Source organism: Epinephelus fuscoguttatus, linkage group LG13 (assembly GCF_011397635.1).
Source record: "Epinephelus fuscoguttatus linkage group LG13, E.fuscoguttatus.final_Chr_v1".
NCBI lineage: Eukaryota > Metazoa > Chordata > Actinopteri > Perciformes > Serranidae > Epinephelus > Epinephelus fuscoguttatus.
The window spans coordinates 35,657,427-35,672,606 of NC_064764.1; the positions used below are offsets into that span (position 1 = coordinate 35,657,427).

At 42.1% G+C, this 15,180-nt stretch overlaps 1 protein-coding gene across 2 annotated transcripts in view; it reads left to right on the top strand.

The window, feature by feature from the left end:
- arhgap20 (Rho GTPase activating protein 20) overlaps positions 1-15,180 on the top strand; it is an 87,088-nt gene that overhangs the window by 37,198 nt on the left and 34,710 nt on the right. Inside the window, exons 1-2 of one of the 2 annotated variants that reach the window (XM_049594331.1) lie at positions 3,456-3,760; positions 8,449-8,534. In XM_049594331.1, coding sequence (XP_049450288.1) covers positions 3,668-3,760; positions 8,449-8,534 — 179 coding nt within the window. In that variant the 5' untranslated portion in view covers positions 3,456-3,667. Of the gene's footprint in view, positions 1-3,455; positions 3,761-8,448; positions 8,535-15,180 lie in introns of those variants that run through there. The other variant, XM_049594330.1, reaches the window with a different exon arrangement.

Here is a 15,180-nt window from a genome sequence, read left to right on the forward strand (position 1 = left end):
AAATTGCAAAAGTTGTTGCAATTGTTTTTTGTATAATTAATTTAAAATCAAAGGCAACTTGTTCCACTGATAATGAAACTGCACTGTTCTGAATTTGTGGTTCATACACTAACGTTATCACTAATCATACAGGTGTAATCTAACTTACCTTAAACCATTCAACACATGCAATAGATCTGGATTCAACAGCTGCTGTCATGCTGATTCGTCTTGTCTGTCGTCCACACGTTGTAGTTATTCTCTGGGTGTGCTTTGTGCTACAAAATTTTACCCCCACTATTGTGTAGAACATCGGGGAATTTCTTTGCACAATCGTCAGCAGTCATTTTTTGGTAAATGTGCAACATACCCTCATACAACAGTTCATACAACAGTTCATAAGATATATATATATATATATATATATATATATATATATATGTATATATGTATATATATATATAGTGCCACATGACGTTACATTCTTAATGTAAAGTTACAGAGATTAGGTTTAGGCAAGTTCAGGAAACGAAACATGGTGACGACGTCCCTTAAAATGCCTTAAAGCTCATACAGCTGAAGAACGGTCTCCCGAGGAAAGTCCTGTGTTTTGTGACTCATCCACCGCCCCTACCTGTGTCCTTTCATGACTGCTTTCTTCATTACTCCCATCAGCCCCTTGGTCACGTGATCACAGCCTTCCAAAACACATAGGTTAAACATGAATCACTGTCTCATGAAGTGTGATATATATGAATGTTGGTGAAATACTTTACGTGGTAGAACATTCGAACAGTGCAGGAGAACAGCTTGAAATGTGAGTCGTTCGTGTTGCACATATTTGCACCTTTACAACCATAATTAGGAAGTAAGACTGGTGATGTGATGCTACTTTGATTGATGAAACTAAATGATTACAATGATTGTTCAGATTTGCAGAAAAGTGATTGGACAAAATTAGAAGATGGCACAGGATTCACAGGGATTGGTTGAACCTACTTGTTGCCATCGCAACATCCTGGAGGGGCTGTCTGTAATATTTAAGTCCTAACTGTGAAACCAGTGGACACAGAGATTTAATCCCAATGCTTAAACTCTGTTTGCATGGTCAACAAACCAGTTTAACTTCAGCTTTGATGGAGGTGTGTTCCCTTCTTGCCTCGAGCCTTTTAAAAGTCAACACTCCCACCTACTCTGAGAATTATCCTCTGGTCAGGTATACTGTAGCTGCAGCTATATGCCAAAGGTGTCATGCGTCATGCCTGCATAGAAAAAAATACTCTGCACATTCCTCCTCATCAGTCATGTTATTCTTGGCCCTGGGAGCGCATTCTTACACCTGGTCTGGACTCTCTGCAAACCGCCATCCTGTCGTACAAGAACAGTCAGCTTCTATATGGCGCTGACTGCCAGGCAAGGAAAACACATGATGGGCCTTTCAAATAAAAACACACACAGACAAACTCAGGAGTGAAACTGAGGCATGCTTTCAGGTACAGTAGCTGTGTCAAGGCGTGTGGATCAGATCAGGAAATGAACAGAAGTTGGTTTGTTTTTCAAAATAAAAGAGCCAAAAAAAAATCGAAGTGAACATCCAACATCTAATATTTAGTTTTATAAAACACAGTGACACTAAATGTGTTAAGTGGTGTAAAAACAACTTTAAAAACATTTAAAATGACAACTGTAGCCGAGATGAAGCGATTACAAGAATGTTGATAAGAATAGAGACTACAGTAAAGCAACACACATATCAGATAAGATAATAAATAAATGACACACTCTGGATGTATTTGGAAAAGCAGAAAGGTGTTAAATCAAATCATCAAACATCAATTTACACAAGTAACAAACAATTTAATGTTCATTACATTATTTTACATCATTTGTTTTGTTCTCATTTTTTTTTTAAATTGATAGGCATCTTTGTATTACAAATTTAAAGGAACAACAATAATAATACTGATAATAATTAACTGCTATTGTACTTACGACCAAGACCTCATTAAGTTTCCAGCGACCAGCTCCTGCTGTGAAATAATACAGTTTTTCTCCCTTGTTAAAGGGTTTTTTGGGGAGTTTGTTCTTATCCGCTGCGAGGGTCCTAAGGACAGAGGGATGTTGCATGCTGTAAAGCCCTGTGAGGCAAATTGTGATTTGTGATATTGGGCTTTATAAATAAATTGATTGATTTTTGGTATTAAATTAAAGCTGTGGTTGGTCACTTTTGTAAATATAACTTTTTGTCATATTTGCTGACACTGTCACTACATCCATAATGAAGTACATGAGACAGATAATCTGTGAAAAAGTCATGTTCTTCTGCCTCCTCGTAGTGTTTCTAATAGCCTTTGCCAGAATCTATTAGGAGGGAAAACAGCCAATCAGAGCTTAGGAGTCTCTAATGCAGCTGTCAGTCATGTCAATCACTGCTCCTGAACTGTGGTCAAACTGTCAAACTGGGCAGCGCTGATCAAATAAGAATCAAGATTGTGTTACTGCGCTGCCTTTCTCTCACCTCACATGTCTTCAGAAACATATTTTAGTGTACTGTTTAGCTGTAAAATGAGAATGTTTCTGACCTGGCTGCCATGTTGAAGACAATTGAGTCAAGACAAAGCACAGCTGACTGGCTTGAGCAAACGTTCTCAATTTACAGCTAAACAGTACACTAAAATGTTTCTGAAGACATTTTATGTGAAAAATAGGCAGTGCAGTAACAAAATATTGATTTATATTTGATGTGTGCTGCTTAGTTTGACAGTTTGACTGCAGTTCATGATTCAGCCGCAGTAGATTCTTGCAAAATGCCATCAGAAGCACTGTGAGGAAGAGGAAGATACTTTTCCCTACCGATTATCTGTCTCATGTGCTGCTGTGTGGAAACAGTGACAGTTTTAGCAACGAACTACAGCTTTAAATGAAATTTTGAGCGTCACATGTGCACAACATAAACTAAACTATATTTTGAAATAGGATCCGTCTACAAGACATGACAACAAAATGTGCTATTCATGCAGGACTCCCATCTGTTCATATTACACTTTAGTGGGGCAGCTTTCCAGAACATGTTTTTTACAAGTCGCCAAATGATCCAAACCAGCTGACATGCAGATGCAGATCTACTCTTTATGTCCCTGGGTGGCATGCAGTGAACTTTGGACTTATGGGAACACTTGCAGTCTTGGGCTCCAGGAAGTTCCCTGCTTTGCTCAGGTCTCCATCCACCGTCAATTTTAGTGTAAATGTAACACTACAGGTTAACTCTACTTGTTTGTAATTTTAACATTTGTCAATAATGTTTCCCTTTATCTCGACTTGATGCTATATTTTAGCTCACATTTAAAAAAAAAAAAAAAAAAAAATCAATTTCCCGTTTCAAAAATACGATTTTACTTTGAAAAGTGCGAGCGGAAGTCGCGTGTTTCACCCCTGTGTAACTTGCCAACAGCAGAGTGAGATGAGGCGGAGCGGGGTCTCAGCGCTCAGACAGAGACACACAGACACACAGAGAGGAGTACAGCGCACAGGTCTCACCTCCTCTTCTCTTCCTCCGGACCGACTCCTCTCCATCATGGATTCTTCCTGGGCTCGTGTCCTGCTCTTTGCCGGATAAACTTTGGACTTACACTCGTATGATGGGAATATACTGTCTGCGCGCTCGGCCCCGTGGATCTATACAGTCTTGATGGAAACCATGTCACCGCAGCAGGGGACCATGGGACAGAACAGGTCCGACTCTCTGACGGGACAGAGCAAGGCGCTCCCCGACAATAAAAAGGTACAAGTGACGCTTCTGTGTGGGGCTGATGGAGAGATGACTGTGGGCACGGTTTGCGTTTTTACGCACGGAGTTGCCCGGTGCTCTCAAAGGAGATGTAAAGGAGATAATTATGGTATCAAAGTCAGCAGTTCAGCTTGCCTCATGTCAGGGTCAGCTTTGGACTGGACGATGTGATGGTGATGTGAGCTCTGGTGTCATTGTTGTATTTTGAATAAGCACGTTTTTAAACACTTCTCTGGGTTCATTTTATCCGACTTATATTTTGCACAATTCAGTGTGATTGATTTATCTGATAAATGTTGCTGTCTCCTTTGGATCAGTGGCGCACACACGTTGTGCAAGTGGAGGAGTTCAGTTTTTCAAGTGTTTCAAGGAAAAAAAGTCTCCATATTTTTGATATTCTGCAGTAAGATCACCAAATCCTGACTTGGTTGAACAATTTTTACGTAAGAAAAAGTCCCAAATCTCCATCTTACCATCAGACTTTATGTCTTTATGAATGAAGCAGCATCTGTCTGAGCTGTGGTGCAAGATAGGAACCAGACAACACATCAGGATAATGTGCTGATGTTGATTATTTGTTCATCAGACAGGCAGGAGTCAGCATGCAAACACATAGGAGTCATTCCTGCAGTGCGGACCTCTCAAAGTTACTCCTCATCACTCATCCTAAAGCAATAAAAAATAAATAAAAGTAATTATTCTAAAATTGAGTCCTCAACTCTGACTTTACTGTGAATGCAGTTTTGAACCCCAGTGTTGGCCCCTGACACTGAAAGGCACCTCAGTGATAGAGGAGATGATTCTGGTTCTCCAGCAGCTGGTCGATGAAATTGTAGTAAACAGCGCCCCCACCCAACGCGTGTTCAAAAAGGTGTAACTGCATCTGTCAGCAGGCAGGATGAATGTGAGCTTTAATCCGCCAAAATGGTTCAAAAAGCAGCGATTTGGTGGCAAAAGTTTGTGATGAAAGTGAAGTCAAGACCTCCAACAGAACCAGCAAGAGTGATATACTCAGATTAACCCTTCTATGATCATATCAAAGTCTGCTTTGTCCTCATAGCTGCAACAATTAGTCAATTAATCAATTAGTCAGACAGAGAATTAATTAATTGCTGATTTCATGCTTCTTAAATGTGAGTATTTGCTGCTTTTCATTGTCACATATGATAACAAACTGAATAGCTTTGGATTGTTGGACCACAGGTGCAGATTAGTGATACATTCCCCTCAATGATTAGAACACAAGCATTCCTCACCCCCAACACGAACGTGAAAGTAGCGAAGGGTTTTCATTTCGACACACTGCTAGAATGTGACTCATAGATGCAACAATTGCTCAGGTGACATAGGTGGTTGAGGTATGCAACTTTAGAAGCAACAGTTGCAGAGAAGGTGAAGCAACTCTGCACAGCTGAAGCAGGAAGTACTGTGACATGTCCAGCATAAACTGATGCAGAGCAGGTGTAAATTGGTGCATAAAACTCACCAGAATGCAGGAAATGAAGTGTCTGACACTCCGTTTCTGAAGGGAGAATCCCCAGACTCTCCCTCAGGTGGTCGGACAAAACATACCATTTGAAGACGTCACTATTTCCTGACATGTTATTGACAAAATCAAGAAAATAATGGGCTGAATAATCATTGATGAAACAAATCATTAGCTGGAGCCCTACTTCTTTGTGCCTCGAAATATCTTTATGAGTCATCATCTGCTCAAAGAAAGCTGAGCAGAGGAATGGAGTTGTCAGATCAAACCAGCACAGATCTGTTGGCTGTGCAAACTTGGCTACAGATAACATCCAAATCAGTGCATGATGGTGAACAGTTACTGTAAAACAGCAGCTCTGAGCGCTCTTATAGTGTTGAACACACAATTTCTCCAACCCAATACATCACATTTTGGCACCGGCACACAGTTACTCGTGTTTTCTCAGAGTTGTTGTAAGTATTTCAGTGAGTGCCAGCTGTGGGCATGCTGTGAGTAAAATTCTGTCTCATGAATCCACAAATGTTGTAACTGCAGACTCTTTTTCATGAGCAGTTGCTGCAGTTTGTCCTGGTTTGGAGAGTTGTGAGAAATGAGGTGTCAGGCAGAGCAGAGAAAGTGGAGTTTTGCTTCATCATCACTGACTGAGAGCGACTGCATGTATTTATAGAGTTTGCACACACCTCCCACTCCACACTCAGGATGTGTTGAGATGTTTGTGTCAACACGTTAAAAGTTCATCTTGTCCTGTACTTGACATGCATGACAGGAACGTGCATAACACGTATGTATACTGCGTGTGATGTGTCAGTGTTTGTGCTGCAGATTTTACTGAGATTATAACACCAGCGTTTGTTCCAAGTTAGTGCCAACAGTCGATGTTTCCTGTTTGGTTTCTGCAGACAGTCAGCATCATTTGAGACAACAGGGCAACAAGCCTCAATGTTGCTTCATCATGTTAAGTGAAGTGTTGTCATGTCAGTGCTTCATGTGTTTGGTCGCACCTGCAGGGAAAGCAACCATGTCATGTCACCTCACGGCTGTTACTGTCGCAGTCAAGCCTGATTTCACAGAAAATGTGCTCAGATGTGTCTTTAAAGGAACACTTCACCTTATGAGTGACCATTTTGATATCAGTCACTCACCCCATGTTATGTTGAATTTTTGAGGAAAACCTTGCATGCCTACACGGTGAGCGAAGAATCCAAAAACGGCGAATATTCTACATGAATGGAAGTGAACAGGGTTCGCATTTCGTAACAACAAACTCCAAGTCTCCTTTATCCAGTCATATGCTCAGTACTTCCCAAGCACGTGCATTTTCGTTTAAACATTACCTTCAGGCAGAGTTCAAACACTCTGGCCCAGGTTTGCTACTCTTCCATGCATGCGATTGTTTGTTTGCACTGAAGTTTAAGCAAAAATGCACTTGTTTGTGAAGTACTGAGCACACGACTGGATAAAAGAGACTGGGATTATACTGCACAAGTTTTGTGGAGCTCGTAAACCGATGTTTTGATATAGTTTTGTAGCTGTTTAACGGGATCCTGTTTACTTTAAAGGGATAGTGCACCCAAAAATGAAAATTCAGCCATTATCTACTCACCCATATGCCGAGGGAGGCTTAGGTGAAGTTTTAGAGTCCTCACAACAGTTGTGGAGATCCAAGGGGAGAGGGAGTGGCAACACAACTCCACCTAATGGAGGCTGACGGCGCCCCAGATTCAAACATCCAAAAACACATAATTGAAACCACAAAATATCTCCATACTGCTCGTCTGTAGTGATCCAAGTGTCCTGAAGCCCCGACATAAAAAGTTGTTTGGAAAAACGTCAGTTGAACTCTGTTTTTAGCCTCATTGTAGCCTGTAGCTCTGACTGCCTCTCTGTACACTGCGCTCACGTGTGCGAGACCAGCGAAAGCATGTGAACTCACATGAAGGTGGTGCCCATGTCTCACGGTCTCACGCAAGCGCACACACGTGAGCGCAGTGTGTATTTTGTGGTTTCAATTATGTGTTTTTGGACGTTTGAATCTGGGGCGTCGTCAGCCTCCATTAGGTGGAGTTGTGTTGCTACCTCCTCTCCCCTTGGATCTCCACAACTGTTGTGAGGACTCTAAAACTTCACCTGAGCCTCCCTCGGCATATGGGTGAATAGATAATGGCTGTATTTTCATTTTTGGGTGCACTATCCCTTTAATTCATGAAGGATGTTCACTTTTTTTGGATTCCTCGTTCACCGTGGAGGCATGCAAGAAAAACAATGTTTTCCTCATTAATTCAAGAGAACACTCTGTGAATAATTCATGTACAAATGGTCATTTTGTGGGTGAAATATTCCTTTAAAACAGAAGTCTGTCTGGAAATTGTGTGGAAAACTGTTGGCACTGCTGACTGAACTGGGACAGTTTCAAACCTAAATCATAATCATAAAAATAAACTGTTCCCTAATCTCACCCATGATATTTTCCACAATCCATAAACCCAATTAAACTCACTCTCTTACTCTTTGGGGCCTTTTTGTCAGCCTGGACCACCGTTCATCTCAGGCCAGGTTTGGAGAAATAAAAATCGAATTCATCGCTTCTAGAGGAGAGGAATTTTACCCATAAGTCACAGCAAAATGAGTCCAGGAAGCACAGTCTCATTTAATATCTCTCACGACCAGATTGAATGACTGCAGTGTGTGTTTAGGGCTCACATGCTTTTGGTATGTTGTAAATAAATTGAATTAAAATAGCTGCGGTGGCTGCTGCAGGGATGCCTGTCATACTTCTTTGAGTCAGCATACAGTTTATCATGTTACAGTGAGAATATATGAGGGATCATAAACAATTATGCAACTGCTGGATGACATATTTCTCTTCTCCACCACTTAGCTCACTTCCTCTTTTCCTCCTTTCTTTCTTTATGGCTTTAACTTCTTCTTTTCTGTCAGTCAACATCCTCCTTTCTCTGAAATTCTCCCCCTCACACACACACTCACACACACACTGTATTTTTGTGTTTCTCTGTGTCTGTATTTCCTGCACTGACCACAGCCACAAACACTGCTGACTGTGTGCTTTGTAACCATTTTGCCCCCCCTCCTCCATAAACATGTTAATCATCTTGCGATGCAAACCATCACCTTTAGCCACCACCTGCACTGACCCACCTCCTCTCTCTTTCTCTTTCTTCCTCTGGCTGTGTAGAAGATGAAGACCTTGGCCCAGAGACGACAGTCAGCTCCCTCACTGGTCATCAGCAAAGCACTTACCAGATCGAGAAGCACGTCCAGGTATGAGCACACACACACCTGTTTTTCTAACAAAGGGCTGCTGTGGCTGTGATGTCATTGTTGGCCTGTAGATCCTCAGTGGTTTCTCTCAGTAGATGGTGTTACAGATATAGCTGCTGCAGAGAGTCAGCACTGTAGTTGTACCTCTAAGATTACTATTTCTTCCATTCTCCTTCAACCTCTGTGTAAACATGTGGCACCTCTCATTAATAAGGCTTTGTAAAGTAATGAGTGAAGCATTTCTTATTGTTTTATAGGTGTTTATCTTCCTCCAAAGTCACAGTGTGACCTTTGCTTGGTCTTTTTAGTAGCGCTTAACTTCTGGACAAATGTACATTTCCTCACAACCTATTCATTTCTACCAATACAGACTTTACAGGTTGTTTAAAGAGATCTTTATTAATGACTTTCAAACATTTGCAGTTGCAGATGAATCACAGCACAGTTGCCAAATGAAAATGTTGCATTAAACTTTCCTGCAAACCAGGAATATGCTACATTTGTACATTTCATACACTTCATATCAGTGTTTCTAAAGTGACATAGTATATGAAATGACCTTGTCATTGTAAGGTGAAGGGGGATGGCAGGTGGTGGATGGCGTGACACCTCGGCGAGACGCCTGCCAAGCGACAGACCACTTTAGTTGCGTTTTGGCCAATCGATTACACAACAGCAGCATTTTGGGAACGGGTTCCAGAGTGCACGTTTTTGGAAACGGCACCGTCTCCGTTGCATGTAAACTTGCAATATGCAGTTCCTCTGAAAACAGACTTTGTCGCACATGCGCATTACACTTCCAACGCTTCCCCATCATAGTGTAGATTTACTATAGCAACTCCACCTCGTTGTCCGTCCAAACAAACGTTCGTGTGGTTGCCATTTTGTTTGTTTATACAGTGTAGAAGGAAGCGTAAGCGTCACACCGCCAACAACTGGCCTGGCATGTATACTGCCATGTGCACGGCGATTGTTATCAAAACGTTGTCGTCTAAACGCAAACTTTATTCAAAATGAAAATGAGAAACAATTCTGACTCATCACTTTGTTTCCAGCGGCTTTTCAGCCACCTAACGTGGGTATTTTTTGGCGACCTGTCACATGTCACCTTCCACCGGTGATAGTGCCACTAAAAGCAGCAATTTTTACCAAGACAGTGCTGCGTCTCCTGCCGGGATGGCACCACAGAAAGGAATCGGTTGTTACCTTGACATTGCTGCATTTCCAGCTGGGATTGTGCCACCAAAATTTTAAGCCAAAATATGATCTTTTCCAAACCATAACCAAGTGATTTTTGTGCCTAAATGTGACTGCACGTCAACCACAATGCTGCCAAAACGTAAAGAAACATAAAGTTTCAATTTATCCGCGACATAAAAACATACAAATGTGAAGTATCTGTGGTTTGCAGTGGTTTACAAAGCCATTTTTTCTGGCATTATTTGCTCATTATTTATCGTAGCATTAATCAACGTTTGTCTCTGCAAACTTAATGCATATTCATGAATATTTGATGCATTGACTCACAAACTGCTCGTGTTTTTCACTGTGGTCCCTCAGCTTTTCACCCTCAGAAACACTGACCCAGGGTTGTAAAGGGGCAACAGCAGAGATGAGTAAAAAGCGAAGCTGGCAGAATTTGTAAAAAGTTTTAAACTGATTGAACTGATTAGATATTTTCACAAGACTCAGCCACTTCTCCCACATGAACTTGAATGTGTCTCAGATGTCAGGGCTAAGAGGCTGGCCTCCCTGACTCATTCATGTCTTAGAGGGGGCTTAAACACTTAGTTCTCCCAGAGCTATCAGGCTTTTCATCACCCTCGTATCACACAAATCCCTTCCTCTTCCTTTAACATGCTCGGAAATAAGCCATTACAAACCCCTCGGGGAGGGTCTTTATTTACCGGAATCTTTGTGTCATGTGTCTTTGCAGCGTTGGGGGGTTTAGAGAAGGAAAACAACAGTTTAGGAAATTTGAGGACCTTTTTGTTTTTGATGAAATCAATTTGTTACAGAGGACCAAACAGCTTGAAGTTAAATCAAGAACTGCCAGAAAGAAGTCCCTGTAGAGCGATGTTTCTTAAAATACTTTTAGGTGTTAAAGTTTGGGTTTTGTGCCAAATGATTAAATGCCTGGTGATGGAGGTTGTGGTGCGACTGTCCGACATGTCTATAACGTGAGTATGAGCTGGTGGCAGTTTGTAGTGTTTGCAGAGGGAGTTCAGGCTCGACTGCAGCATACCGAACTGTGAAAATGGACCATTTAGAGCAGTGCTGAGGGAAACACTCTGCACTCTTATATGGGTCAGTACTCCTGGGGCAGTATGTGTGTGTGTGTGTGTGTGTGTGTGTGTGTGCTAAAGTGCTAAAGTTTGTAGACACAGGGGAAGGGCGAGACAGGCAAACTATTGAATGAAAGTCACTTAGTCTGACCAGTTTGTGTGTGTGAGTCTCAGGAGGTGTGGAGCCAGGACGCTCAGCTGTCACCTCTGACCTCTGACCTCTCGTCAGGAGGTATAGGGGCCAGTAGAGGTCACCTGGGGTCAACACCTCTGCTGTCAGTGAGTGTGTGAGGTGTTCATTAATGTCCGGATGTGGTGATGTGTGTGTGTGTGTGTGTGTGTGTGCAGCGGGAGAGACATGAAATTACTGTGGTCAGGTGACTCACAGTAGGTAAAGGTGAAAGGTCATGAAGTGATTATTGCGAGTGTCAATCAACAGCATTACTTCCATCGTCTTTAAAAAGATTATAATTGATTTTTGTTGTTGTTGTTGTTGTTGTTATGAATTCATACTTGTTTGTTAAAGTTCCCTCAGGTTGTCTTCATGCTTTGGTAACTGTTGTACAACAACTTTAAAACCCTGAAGTCCTGTTAATACTGTTTTAATGGATGCATCAGCTCTGCCAGCAGTACTTGGCAGTGGCTTAATCATTATTGCATTACCCCTGTGCTCTTTATCCAAGAGCAAGACTAAATATCAGCAAACATAAACAGAACTGATTTTTATTAAAATAAACTTTGATTGGTTTCCTTGTAAAAACAAACAACAGATAAAATATCTTACTATCGGCTTCATGGCACACAGTATTACTCTTATTATTGACAGCTGCTGTAAAAACAGGAACATATGGGGAAGTCAGTTTCGTTTAATTTTGTTTTTGATAGTCTGACGCCCATATATTGGGAACTAGCAGTTGATTAAGAAAGACAAAACAAGAAAACAACCACTGTCCAGTCTGCGCACCACCTGGGACAGGTGACTGATCAGTTGCACGACAGATAAGAGAAAAATTGTGTTTTGGATTTTGGGATGAACTGTCTCTTTTAGCTAATATTTGATGACCTTCTTTATTATAATATCGGACTATTGTAGTTGGGAGCGTCAGCTGGATGCCTGGAAAAATGCATCTACACACACAGTAGCATAACAAGAGGGAGTTTCATATATTTCACAACTTATATTTCTTCCTCTCCTCGGGCTTTGAGATGACTCCTTCTTTTGCTCATTCTGTCCTGCCTTTCCCATCAGGCCAAGAGGCGCTGAAAGACTCCCTGGCCTCCAGCTCAGCCACTTACATCACTTCCACACACACACACACACACACACACACACACACACACGGACCTCATCCAGAAGTATAACCTCATCCCTCAGCCTCAAGGCGTACAGTACAGAGTATTACGGGTTCAAACTGCAGTAGATCCCCTCCTCCTTCTCCTCTTCCTCCTCTGGCAATGAAATCTATACTGCAGGGAGGAAGGTGGCTGCACCTTAAAGCATAAAAACATGTGAATGGCTCCCAGCCCTGACCTCACACTCCCACTTGCTATCAGCCGCACAGTGTCACCACAAAGTGACACACACAACAGCCTCTCTGTCCTTTCCTCCTGCACACACACGCACATTTTTATCATTATAGTTGTGATGGTATTTACTGATTTAATCTCAATCTGAAACCTAAATTCCAACCCACATTAAGCTTTGGATTCTAGCTGTTTGAGGTTATTTGGTCCTCAAAATGACACAGGAACACACACTCACGCACACATCATGCAAAAGACATTTCCTGGTTTTAATAATGAGCTCTGTTAAGGACATCATGGCTGACAGCCCCTGCTCACTTGTGTTTTAATGGGTGAAAAAAAGGAAGAGTTTCACTATCCTGACCTCATCCTCTGTGTGTGTGTGTGTGTGTGTGTGTGTGTGTGTGTGTGTGTGTGTTCCCTCTGGCTGTATGGGGAGCATTGTGTGTCAGCCAGGGATGACATTATAGTTTGCCTATGGAAATGATCTGGCGCAGTCGGAGCCGCTCTGGGTGATGTGAATCAGGTGGAAAAAGGAAAGAGACAGAAAAAGATGTGAAGCAATCGGTTCAATTTTAAAAATCTAGAAGCCTGCTTTGATGTTTCTTGCTTCAGTGTTTCTTGCACTTATAGCTCTCATGTCAGCCTCACGGTGTGGGCAGGACAGTGGTATCTTGGATTTACCAAGAAGAAGTTATGTGTGTAATTTGAAATGTATCGCTCGTGGTGATAAACTCATCGACAGTTACCACCTGACTCTGTTGCTCAGGTCTTTAGAAAATTTTAACCTTTTTCCAGCTTGTCGTTCCAGTTTTATGGCCCACAAACTCCACTCTTACAAATTAAATTTCCAGTAGCAGCATGACAAAATGGTATTGATTTAGGATTATCATTGGGCTCATAAAAAACTGCAGACTTTTGCCAGCCAAGCCCTATAATTCCAGTTTAGTGCTCTGATAACTTGAATGGAAATAAAATGATTTTATCTTGCAGCTCTTCTAGACACTCCAAAGTTTATTGAACCAAATGGATTAGATCTCAATAGTGAAATGATTCATTTTGTTGGGGCTGTGACGCTCAAAAAATGTCGCCACTGATTTACAGACATCGCTCGTCTAGAGTAAGGCCCAATCCCCTAGCCATTGTCCACTACCCCTCAGCCCTTGAAATGAAGCAATGAGGGGTAGGGGTTGAAATCTGTCCCTAGGAATTGGGACACCACTCACTACGTCACCGCGTCGGTTACGTTCACGCATACGTAACTATTTTAAATAGGAAGCTGCGAGCCATCTACATTTCCAACCGGCATCTACAATGGAGTCTCCAGTTGAGATAATCCTACCTAACACATTTGCTGCATTCATCATGCTTCGTTTGATGAACGACAGACGACAGGGGACTTATGCTAGCTAGCTAGCTAACATTACGAGGCAGCATAGTTATACTAGCTGGCGTGTTATTGTAATGTGAAAAATAGATAGTGTGAGCTAGCTAGCTAGCTAACAAGCAACCTGACAACTGTAACGTTAGCTATGTATGAACTTTTTTCCCTGTCTCTTGCTCGGTGATAGCCATGGTGATCTACCCCTCGCTGGCAAGTCAGCATCTGACATCCCTCGCTCCGAAGGGCTAGTTTCATACCCACTACCCCTAGGGGTAGGGCCAAGAGGTAGGGCTAAGGGGGGTATTGGGACAGGCCCTAAGTCTATGGGAAGAAATCTAATGTAATGGCATCATGTGACGCACTTGAGAGTTGTAGTTCCACTGTTTGGCCACTATGAAAATCGGCTTCAAAGCATGCTGTACTTCCTGGGGGCCTGTGGCCAGCAAGCTACCCATAACCTCAACTAAGATTAGCCAGCTAGCTGTAACTTAGCTCCTCTACACAGAGCAGACAAATATAGCCTCATGTCAATTGAAGAATATACATATAACATATATAAATACAACAATATTTAGTTATAATTGGAGCATTCAGATATCCACTGTGTGATGTCTCTGTTGTCATCTCTACTGCGGTTTCGTTTAAACAAAAGCTGCCACTGTGGATTTGGGAGATGGCACAGCCTGGTGTGTGTGTACAAAATGACATCTTCTCTAATCCACATGTTAACAGACACCCAGTCTCTGTGACACACATACACTGAGCCGTCAATTGATGCTTGTCTGGACAGCTTTTATCTGAGAGAAAGAGGTCAGACTGCCGGTGATGCAATCCACCCGAAGCAGAGACACATACGAACAAGTCCAATGGACGACTTGCAGTCAGACACACACCCTCTGACTTTCCATAAATTCTTCTGGACACACACACATAGCATCAGTGAATCACTGTCACACCTCTGACTCACCTCTCTTACTGTGTGTTGTTGTCCCAGTCAGAGCTCACATGTTGAAACAAAAGTGAGCTGAAGGTTTCTCCTCCAGCAGAATATTTGTGTTCATCCAGTTCCCTTTGGTTTGATGCCATAAAAACTTGTGACTTGTGATGTGTTGGTAGCCTTGAGTCTGATTTGATACCAGAGGCAAATAACCTGCAGATACACTGATGACACAGATGCTATTAAAACACACATAAACACACACACAGTCCTTTTCGGGGTTACTAATAAAGCTGAGCAGATGGACTCTTATATAAGTGTGTGTCAGTGCTGCCCTGAGGGACGCCGTCTGCTTGGTCATGGTGGACTATTTAACTGCTAAGCTACTGGGTGCATTAAGGTCACTGATATTTAAAAACAGATTAAACTGAATGAGTGAGACAGCAGAAGTAGAGAATGAGAAGCAAAAGTGGGCTGAAAGAGGAGAGTGGGATGATGGACGTGTCAGCAGAGCAA